Here is an 11,596-nt window from a genome sequence, read left to right as displayed (position 1 = left end):
GTCCATCTGAGGTGTGGCATGATGTTTGTGTGGGATAAGCATTTGAAAATCAAGAAGTAAGAAGAAAAGCAGCAGAACTGATGCACATCAGCCATTTGTGCCCTTTGGGATGGTTAAAGCAGAGAAATAAATACCTGAATTTCCATCTCCTATCTCTTATAATCTAAACCTGTCCAGGACTCTGTTCCTTCAGCCACAAGAAAAGCATCTTTTCTGTATCTTGAGAATCCACTTATAAGTTACTTCTTGGGGATTGTTGTTTCAAAACCCTCTATCAAAAGGCACTATATGAATGCAGTTAAATCCCTTTTCATATGGTTCATGATTCTATGAATTTTGACCGAATGTTGCAACAATGCCTCTAGGAGTCAGATGGGAGAATTCATTGAAGATTAAGAGCTTGGAAAATGGAGAAAGAACACCCATCTGAATGGGGCAGCCCCCAATTGGTTTCCATGTACAAATCCAGCCCCAGGTTGCCAGATAATCGCAGTTTCCCCCCCACCCCACCAAAGGTAGGGCAATAGAAATAGTACTTCTGTTCTATTGGCAAATTAAGGGAAAACTACTTTTTTTTTTTTTTCTGTCGCAGCTCAGATTTATTAGGAAAAACAAAGGATAATACACCCTCAAAGAGTGAGGGCAGGCCGACCCCAAAGGAGAGGACTCAATCTGCCTAGGCCTCTTCCTTTTATGCATTTGTCTCCTCCCCCCTGAGCCTGCCCTATGCAAATTGGGCTAGCCAAGAAGGGGCAGTGTTTATTTCACCTGAAGTTCTCATTCCCCTCCACGGATTTCCTTCTGTTCCACTTTTGAGGACTTTTTCCTTTCTTTGTCTTTTAGCCACTGCCATTTTGGACACCTTTTTCCTATTCTAACTACCTAACATTCCCCCCTCAAGAGATGGGAGGCCCAATTCTTTGGCAATGGAATGTCACAGTCTCTCTGGCTACTGCTGAGCTGGGACAGCAAGGGGGCATTGGACCTCCCCTTCTTGCTTCTCCCAAGCCTCAGAGTCCTTATATGATGTCCATCTAAGGATGAGTGGTACTTTCTGTGGTCAGGTGTAGTTTTACATATCCTTGTTGAACTGGCAGTCTATGTTGTAGCTTGTTGGCCTGGGCAGAGACAAAATGGCTTAGACAATTGATAATACATGGAGCAATCATGGAGAAGGCAATGGCACCCCACTCCAATACTCTTGCCTGGAAAATCCCATGGACGGAGGAGCCTGGAAGGCTGCGATCCATAGGGTCGCTGAGAGTTGGACACAACTGAGCGACTTCACTTTCACTTTTCACTTTAATGCATTGGAGAAGGAAATGGCAACCCATTCCAGTGTTCTTGCCTGGAGAATCTCAGGGACGGGGGAGCCTGGTGGGCTGCCATCTGTGGGGTCGCAGAGTCGGACACGACTGAAGCGACTTAGCAGCAGCAGCAGCAGAAGCAATCATAAGCAGCATCAATGTGGTGATAACAGATATTAGTAGGGGCATTCAGTTCAGTTCAGTTCAGTCACTCAGTCGTGTCTGAGACTCTTTGTGACCCCATGAATCGCGGCACGCCAGGCCTCCCTGTCCATCACCAACTCCCAGAATTCACTCAGACTCACGTCCATCGAGTCAGTGATGCCATCCAGCCGTCTCACCCTCTGTCGTCCCCTTCTCCTCCTGCCCTCAATCCCTCCCAGCATCAGAGTCTTTTCCAGTGAGTCAACTCTTTGCATGAGGTGGCCAAAGTACTGGAGTTTCAGCTTTAGCATCATTCATTCCAAAGAAATCCCAGAGCTGATCTCCTTCAGAACGGACTGGTTGGATCTCCTTGCAGTCCAAGGGACTCTCAAGAGTCTTCTCCAACACCACAGTTCAAAAGCATTAATTCTTCAGCGCTCAGCTTTCTTCACAGTCCAACTCTCACATCCATACATGACCACTGGAAAAACCATAGCCTTGACTAGACGGACCTTTGTTGGCAAAGTAGTGTCTCTGCTTTTCAGTATGCTATCTAGGTTGGTAGAGGCATTAGCCAACTCCAAATTCCCCCTTTCCCGGAGAAAGATCCCCCAAAGAGAGGTTGTAGCCACCCCAAGAACTCTCAAGCTCATTCTCTGAGATCCTGTAGGATCTGAACGTTTTTCTTGAGGTCTGTGAGACTTTCTTCAACTTGACTGGAAGTATTTACCCAAAAACAACACACCTCATTCAAGGTGGTTCAAGTCCCTCCATTTTCAGGAATCAGGAGATCTATCTCCTGTCTATTTTGGAGTACCACCCCTACCAAGCTGTGTTGGCTCTTTAGAGCTATCCTGAGAGATCTTATCTCCAGAAACTTAATTTTGGGAGTTTCCATTAGAATGGTGCTCATTTATAGTTCTGAATAGGTGTCTGAGATCTCCCAGGGGCTCACAGGTGTATTGAGTGTCCTCTTCTGTTTTCTTCCACACTTGACTCATGAATAGTGAATCCAGGAGTTGTGTCCTAGTACCTTGACTACTGTGGGGGTAGAAAGTATTACAGGTAGGGGCCCTTCCATGTGGGCTGGAGTTGAGCCTTTGGGGACCCATCTTTCCAGACTTTAATTAGGACTTGAGTTCCTGGAGCCTATAGTGGTAGCTCTTTAGAATTTTGGGGGTCCTTGTTGATCCCACAAGTGTATATCTTGTTGGAGTTGCCCAATGGCCATACTATAAGACTGGAGGGTCTGTGCCTATGGATCTAGGAAAAGGTCATTGACATAAACAAAAGGTCTCCTATATACCATCTCATAAGGACTAAGACCAACCTGTTCCTTAGGGGCAACATGCATGCAGAGGAGAGCTATTGGTAAAGCCTCCTTCTATCCCAGGGAGGTCTCCTGGGTTATCTTTTTTATCGCTGATTTTAAGAATTAGTTGCTTCTTTCTACTTTTCCTAAAGACTGAGGCCTCCTGGCACAATGGAAGTAATAAGTAATGCCCAATGCTTTAGAGACCCCTTGGGTGACCTTAGAAGAAAATGGTGTCCTGTTGTCACTTTGTAATGACCTGTGCAGACCAAATCTCAGAATGATTTCATGGAGCAGTTTTTTTGTTTTGTTTTGTTTTGTTTTTAACACCTCCTCAGTCTGGGCGGGAAAACCTTCAACCCATCCTGTGAATATATCTGTCATAACTAATAGGTATTTTTACCCTTGAGAAACTGACATCTACCAGTCCTCTCCTAAGCAGGTCCCACCCCATTGGATGGGCTGGGCCACCTGGGGTCTTCAAGCTCCTTGGGGGTTGTTTAACTGGCAAGTGGGACAAGAGGAGACCACTTGCCTTATACTCAGTTGGAGGCCTGTTCCTCTAAAGGACCTTTCTAATAATCTTTGGAGGGCCTTCTCCCCTAAATAAGTGGTGGCTTGTAAGGAGTTAACCAGCTTCCACTGGAGGTTCCCACGCAGAAAAAGAAGTCCCTCCTTTTGGAACCACCCCATATGATCTTCTTGAAAGCCCTCACTCTGAGCTTTTTTTTTTTTTTTTTTTAATAATTGATGCATTTGAATCAATTCTAATGAGGTGGATGAAACTGGAGCCTATTATACGGAGTGAAGTAAGTCACTCTTAGCTTTAAGAGTCTCACCTTCAGTATATGAAGGAGTTTCTGGCAAATTAGTCTGTGGAACTAAGATGGCAACCCCTATTAGGTCATTGTTCTGGACTTCTGCTCTCTTAGCTGCCTGGTTGGCTGCTTGGTTCCCTTGTGCCACTTCCACGCTTCCCTTTTGGTGTACTTTACAATGAGAGACTGAAACCTCAGCGGGCAGATAGACTGCCTCCAAGAGCCTAAGGATTTTATCACCAATTTTGATTGGGGACCCTTGGATGGTCAAGTGGCCTCTTTCTTTCCAAATAGCAGCATATGCATGTAGCACCAGAAAGGCATACTTGGAGTCAGTGTAAATGGCTATTCTTTTTCCTTTTCCCAGATCTAAAGCTCAAGTCAGGGCTATGAGCTCAGCCAACTGGGCTGAAGTACCTGGTGACAAAGGTTTGGCCTCTATGATCTCGAAATTGGAGACTACTGCATATCCAGCCGGAGAAGGCAATGGCATCCCACTCCAGTACTCTTTCCTGGAAAATCCCATGGATGGAGGAGCTTTGTAGGCTGCAGTCCATGGGGTCGATAAAAGTCAGACATGACTGAGGGACTTCACTTTCACTTTTCACTTTAATGCACTGGATAAGGAAATGGCAACCCACTCCAGTGTTCTTGCCTGGAGAATCTCAGGGACGGGGGAGCCTGGTGGGCTGCCATCTATGGGGTCGCACACAGTCGGACACGACTGAAGCGACTTAGCAGCAGCAGCAGCAGCATATCCAGCTCTTCTTTTCCCATCTAAGACAAAGCTGCTTCCATCAGTGTACCAGATTTCCTCAGGATTAGTCAGAGGATCTTCTGACAATCCCTCTCTGGATTTTGTCCAGTGGTCCAAGGTTTCTTAACTGGAGGTCTTCTGGAATCTGGGACTGAGCCGCGTGAGCTTTCTGCCCAGTTTGTTTTTGCTGTCCCAGTTTCCAGCCTGCTGGGCTTCTTCTTACTTCCACTGCACTGGGTTTTCTACGTGTTCAGCTTCCACTGTGTGAGATTTCGCCAAGTTGGGCTTCTCCTGTGCTTGGCCTCTGCTTCACAGGGGCTGAGCCAACGTTGTTTCAGCCAGGTTAAATCCGAGAAATGGCACCATATATGTTGGAGGAGTGTGTAATTTCCTTGATTCTGTCTCGCCATAGCAAAGATTTGAAATGGCAGGCCAGTTTTACAGCTAGGTTACAGCTTAGCTTTATTAGGAAAAACTCAAGGCACAAGGGCAGGCCAATGCCAAAGGAGAGGCTGAAAACTACTTTTAAGTGGAATGAATGAAACACCTCCAAGTCACTATGAACTTATAGGCCTCTGATTTTTACTATTATTCAAAAGTATAATCTCTTAATAACAAAAAAATAAAAGTATACCAATATAATAAATCTTGTACCCACATAATCAGTCAATAACATATACAATCCTGCCTCCCAGAATGAACATTTTAAAGCATATAAATTAAGCTCAAATAGCTGACTCTTCATGGAAAGGGTCAAATAACCATTGGTCTGAGCAGTAGCTTGTCGAATCCTAATCAGCAGTGGATTGAGGTTTGGTTTTCTGTCTCTTGCAGCAGGATGTAAAAGAACCATATTCTCCTTCTTCTCACAACCAGGATCATCCATCCCACCAGAAATAGCACCATCCTTACAGGGTAGCCCTCTCTCACACAGGGCACTGCATAGGAAGAGATGGGGCCAGGAATCAAACCCTGAGATCAAGAGTGTATCAGATTTTTTCTTTGATGGATAACATGTACATGCGTGATATGGTCAAAAATGGCTCCCCTCATTTTATTGAGAAACTCTCCTTGTACTGTAATGAAAGTGGGCAGGTGTTTTTCACAGTTGGTGCTAATGAATGACTCTTGGGGAGTATCCAGTAAACTATCAACTGAAAAAAATTGCACTACAGAAAAGTTGAGAATTATGTTTTATTCAGAGGACATTCTGAGCACTTCAAGCCTGCGAAATAGCATCTCAAATAATTCTGAGAAATTGCCCCCAAGAAGCAAGGTGAGGAGCCAGTATATACAAGAGTTTTTGCAACAAAGACCAGGTGGTGAGAACATTAAAAGATAACTATTAATTAAAGAAAAACAGCTGTCTCAAGCCAATGAAATTTAGCACTTTCCTATGTATGGGAAGATGCAAAAGTCGAGGCTCACTGAAACCACTCCTTTGATATGCACCTCACCTACCTGGGTCCAGAATCCTGCTTCTCTCCATCCTGAGTCCTTTCAGGGTACCCCATGGGGCTGCTGCAGTGGCATGTAAAGAACTGGGCCACACAGCAGGAGGTGAATGGCAGTTAAGTGAGCAAAGCTTCATCTATACTTACCACCACTCTCCATTGCTCACATCCCCCTAGATGGGACTGTCTAATTGCAGGAAAAGAAGCTCAGGGCTCCCACTGATTCTGAATTATAGTGAGCTGTATGTTTATTTCATCATATATCACAATCTAATAATAATAGAAGTAGAATGCACAATAAATGTATCTGAATCATCCCCAAACCCCCTCCCCCTTACCCCGGTCTGTGGAAAAATTTTCTTCCAGGAAACCGGCCCCTAGTGACAGAGTAGGGACCACTGCCCTAACCCTCTAGCCCTCACTGGTTGATGAGGGGACTGAGACAGAGGGTGCCGAGGTCCAGCCCCGGCTAATCCAGGGTATTCGAAGGGGAGACAGCATCGGCGACCTATTCAAATGTTAATGAGAGATATAAAGAGTAATAGAATGAGGATAGCTCAGTGGGAGAATTCAGTGGAGAAAAGAGTCTGAGTAGCTTGGTTTACACGGAAAATCAATATAACCCGTGACACCAGGTTAGCTCTGACCACGGAGGCTGCAGGCGCCCTCTCGAATAGTGGAAGGTGCCCCACCTTAGACACCTTCTCCAGTGGGTCTTAGAAGCCCAGGCAAATGAATGGTCGCAGAGGACCTCCGCGCTCCAGATGGAGACTTCAGCCAGAATGTGAAAAGAAAGAATGACATGGGGAGACCAAGCTCTGGTGAGCAAGGCCTGTACCTTTATTTTCAACAGGGGCTTTTATACCCTAAGTTACACATAGAGGATAATAGGGGATGCAAAGTCAGCAGTTTTTGATCCTTATCAAAAACCAGGGTTTCTTTCCTGCAAATTTATCGTATACAAATGGTTTAGGTGATTTACATCATCTTCTGGCCAGAAGGCCTATTAACATTTTATGACTCTTGACAAAGACTTATCAACAAAGACTTATTTTCTCTAAGAGTAATTATTTTAAGGTTTGGCGCCATCTTCCGAAGATAAAATTGCATTCCTATAGGGCGGACGTGTAATGGGTTTACAACAAAGGAAAGAATTTATTACCTTAAGGGTCTAAAGTTACTAACACCAAGGCCACTACATATTTTTTCTACATACCAACTATATTAATTAATACACATTCAAGGATACACTACAGGGGATGTGGAAACTTGGCAGCAAGCATTGGCTCATCAATGAAATCTTTTCCTAGTTTTATTCTGACAGTTTCTAACTCTCTGAGACGCTCTAAGCTATTTGAATATCTTAAGCTTCCTGTGCCTCTCGAGGCTGGGAGACTGTAAACAATCATATGCATAGCTGTAGGAGTCCGGGTAAACTTGTCAGGCGAGTTAGAGAGCTATCTGAGGGGTTTGGATTTAAACACTCCTAATTGCCCAGGAACTTTATTAATTGGAGCTGTAAGTTAACTCTTTGTCAGAGCGAGATGGTGGTGGGGGACAGCCCCCAGTAAAGTCAGAGGTGAGAGCACAAAGCAATAAAGTAGGCAGACTCTGGTTTTTGGGGGGTAGATGCTCGAGAATATCCAGGGGGACTCCTGAGGCTCGATCCCGCCTTTGCGTATGCCGAGCCTCCTTCCTCATGACCTTTGTCATGAGTGGAATGCCTCACCGGCTCCCAGCAAGAGGGACAGAAACTACTGAGTCAACATGTGTAAGCCCAATGAGAGACACACTGGAGACCACAGGGATTCATATGACACTAACACTAGAATAGGGTGGCTAAAAGGGACATCTACGAGGTTATTTGCCCAACTGTGCCCCTAGGACATCAGGAATTGAGTGCAGATTTTTTTCCTCCCAAGCCAAAACATGCCCTCAGACTTTTTCCTGAGGCTCCAGGTGGCCCCTAATAATCAGTCCATCTTCTTGCCTTACTACTTAACAATACAAGGTGCTCTAAAACCCTTACACATAAAGCTCATATTATTCTGTGATTTTCCTCCTTGAACCATGACTCATTCTCAGAAGGTGTATCCTTAAAGATGTCCAGACTGCTCGCCCTGGTGACTTGGTGGAGGGCACTGACAGTTTGGAAGGAGACAGAGCACCATAGAATGAAGCTTCCTGAAGGATAACGATACAAGGCCCTGATCCCTGATGGGTTTTCTCTTCCTCTGTCCTTCAGGTTGACAGAACAGAGGTGATTCGCACCTGCATCAACCCAGTCTATTCAAAACTGTTCACAGTAGACTTTTACTTCGAGGAGGTGCAACGCCTGCGGTTTGAGGTCCATGACATCAGCAGCACCCACAATGGGCTGAAGGAGGCTGACTTTCTGGGCGGCATGGAGTGCACGCTTGGCCAGGTGGGTCCATGACGCCCTTCCTCCCCTTTAGCCTTCTGAGGGCCTTTCTCCTTCCTTTTTTCCCCTCTCCCCTCATTCAGTCCTTGCTTTCTTTCTCCTGTTGATTTTATTTCCTTTAACATGTAGCATTGTGTGACATGCACTGCCATGTCCATTATATTCAGTGTTACACTTTCATGTGGATGATGGTGCCGATATATCATGTGTTACCTATTTTGCAAAGTTAATCATTTTTGTTTCTGAATTCCTTCATTCTGTCAATCATTTATTTAACAACTATTTATGGAACACCTACTCTGCTCCAGTTGTATGTCTGCTATTGCTTATCCTGATACATCATAATCTTCCATCTCCCAACTCAACTATGGGAACCATTCATTACACAGGGAGTATCACTCAGTCACAGCTATCCCAAGCCTCTGGTGCCAAAAGCAGCCCAAGAGAAGGCTAAATAGATACATTGTAAATGATAAATGCTTTACTTAATCCTCACAACAATGTTTGGAAATAAACATCCATTTGTGAGAGAGAAACTAAGACTCAGAAGTAATCGACTTGCCAGAGACCCCACACTAACAAGGGCAGAGTTACACCCAAGTGGGCCTTACTCCAAGCCCCATGATTTTGCCTTTGTAACACGTTTCCTTTTTCCCTTCCTTCCTGCTGTACCCAGAACTTGAATAAGTGCTGAGGTGGAATCTAAGTAGAAATAGTCCCTGTGTTGAAGATTAATTGGAGAAGGCTCAGTGTGTGCCCCTCAAACAGAGCCACTCATGATGTTCTCTAAGCTCTCATGAGACAACTCATCCTGGGTTCTACATATGGTTGTGGGCCTGCAGGGAAGGGAGAGCTTTCTGCTGGGGAGAATGACAAAAGGCATTGTGAAGCCAAACTTTGAAAAAATATGGTCCAGGAGTTGAAGGAGGAGGAGGGATGTCTTCAGGTAAAAAGGCAATGTAAACAAGGCATAGAGGTCAGAGCAAACATGCAGAGGTAAGGGGTGAGAGGACCAGCCACCCTTAATCAAGGTCACAGACTGATTTACTGGGAAACTAGTGTAGCTTAAAATTCAGAGACCTTCACTTATGTGGATCCTTCCAAAGTTCTGTATCATGTTTTTATTTGTAGTGTTGTACTTTTTCCACAAAGAAAGATTACAAATTATATAAGCCTCAAGCCTCACAAAACCTGCATTAATCCCATGTAGAGGTAAGGATATTGTTTAGGGATTAGTAAGAAAGAGTTAAGTTGACTTAAAACAACATTCAGAAAACTAAGATCATGGCATCCAGTCCCATCATTTCATGGCAAATAGATGGGGTAACAAGGGAAACAGTGACAGACTTTGTTTTGGCTTCAATATCACTGCAGATGGTGACTTAAGCCATGAGATTAAAAGACACTTGCTCCTTGGAAGAAAAGTTATGACCAACCTAGACACCATATTAAAGAGCAGAGACATTACTTTGCCAACAAATGTCCATCTAGTCAAAGCTATGGTTTTTCCAGTAGTCATGTATGGATGTGAGAGTTGGACTATAAAGCTACACTCCTCTTCCTGCCTCACTGCTCTACTCCACTGTGGTGCTTCCTTCACCTCCTTTGACTTTCAGTCTCAGAGTCAGTTTTTTGGGAAATCCAAACAAAGATACTCTGCAGCATATGCCAAACTCCTTCCTGATTCCAGAGACTGTAAGCAGTGTTCCCATCTGCTCAGAATGTGCTTCCTTTCCCTGCTCACGCTCATGTTCCCTTCCCAATTTCAGTGGAAATGTCACTTCTTTCTAGGAGCCTTCTCTGAGGTCTTGTCTGCTTGATACCATCCTTTCAATGTTTGCTTCCTCTTCTGTGCTTCTCCCTAAGAATGGCTGTGATTTACTTGTGTAATTATTTGTTTTACATCTTTATCCCCAACTAGTTGTGAGCTGTTTGAAGGCAAAGACAGTGTCACTGGCCCCTGGCACAATGCCTGGCATGAGGTAGAGGCTCAAGGACTGGTTGGACATAGGAAGATAAGCCTTACAAAAGAGGTAATTTTGAGGATCATTCACACAGATCAAATTGTGAAAGTTTTGGATAAACAAGATCTTTTATTCACGTGACTTAGTGGATCTACATTTACTTCTTGGGACAGCATGTAACTTTTATGCATAGGCGGGATGCTTATTGCTAAGTGAGAATCTTAAAATGGTTCTTTTCTATCTGAAAAATGCCATTTTAATCACCTTTTAAGTTTATTTGTTATTTATTTAAGTTTACTTAAGTTTATTTATACATTACAGAATTTCACCTCAAATCCACTATTCACTCATTCATTCATTGCCCACTTTTTGTGCACTGTACCTATCAAGAACTACAAGCTCTTGACTCTTTCCAAAAGTCATGAGAGATATATACAATGATCATTATATAATATATGATGAAGAATATCCCGGAACCCACCTTCTTGTGGACTTCTCCTCAGGAAGGAATAAGGTGCCCTGCTGCCTAAGCCCTTTGGGGTGAGGCTTCCCATTACTTAAGTGAAAAGCATCAGGGTTGGTATGGAGAAATGGCCAGATGGCCTAGAGTGGAAGGAACAGAGAATCTGAGGGGTTCATTCACGTAATCTTCTTAATCTCTCAAGACAAGAAATACGTAGACCTGAGCACTTAAGGTGAATTACCAATATCCCTTCCTAAGTATACTTTGATGCTTTTGAAAGGGCTTTCAAACTGATCATTTCTGGTGGCTTTTTAAAAATTTATTTTTTTTGAAGTATAGTTGAGTTACAATATTGTGTTAATTTCTGCTGTACAGCAAAGTGACTCAGCTGTCCATGTATATACATTATATTCTTTTCCATTATTGTTTGTCACAGGATGTTGAATATAGTTCCCTGTGCTATACAGTAGGACCTTGTTCTTTATCCATCTTATATATGCTAGTTTGCATCTGAGTTGAGAAAACTGAGAATCAGAAAGATTCCATGCCTTGACAGAGCCAAGACCAGAAGTCATGAGCTGTTTATCTTTAATTCAGAGCTCTTTCTTCTGCCATGATTTAGGAAAGGATAATGCAGGCAGTTCTTTGGAAGGAATGATGCTAAAGCTGAAACTCCAGTACTTTGGCCACCTCATGCGAAGAGTTGACTCATTGGAAAAGACTCTGATGCTGGGAGGGATTGGGGGCAGGAGGAGAAGGGGACGACAGAGGATGAGATGGCTGGATGGCATCACCAACTCGATGGACGTGAGTTTGAGTGAACTCTGGGAGATGGCGATGGACAGGGAGGCCTGGCATGCTGCACTTCCTGGGGTCGCAAAGAGTCGGACACGACTGAGCGACTGAACTGAACTGAATGCAGGGAGGTTGCATGTTGTGAGAAATTTTTTTGACA

The 11,596-nt window shown here is 44.1% G+C and overlaps 1 protein-coding gene across 1 annotated transcript in view; it reads left to right on the top strand.

Annotated features, from left to right (window-relative positions):
- The window catches only part of CPNE4 (copine 4), a 687,587-nt gene that overhangs the window by 428,733 nt on the left and 247,258 nt on the right, over positions 1-11,596 (top strand). Inside the window, exon 3 of the mRNA XM_086350140.1 lies at positions 8,038-8,217. Within this exon, the coding sequence (XP_086206266.1) occupies positions 8,038-8,217 (180 nt within the window). The remainder of the gene's footprint in view (positions 1-8,037; positions 8,218-11,596) is intronic.

The sequence above is a fragment of the Bos grunniens genome, chromosome 1 (assembly GCF_055505025.1).
Source record: "Bos grunniens cultivar Pamir isolate PY7600 chromosome 1, Bosgru_T2T1.0, whole genome shotgun sequence".
NCBI lineage: Eukaryota > Metazoa > Chordata > Mammalia > Artiodactyla > Bovidae > Bos > Bos grunniens.
The sequence above is the reverse complement of the archived record's forward strand: the minus strand, read 5'-3'. Positions and strand labels throughout refer to the sequence as shown.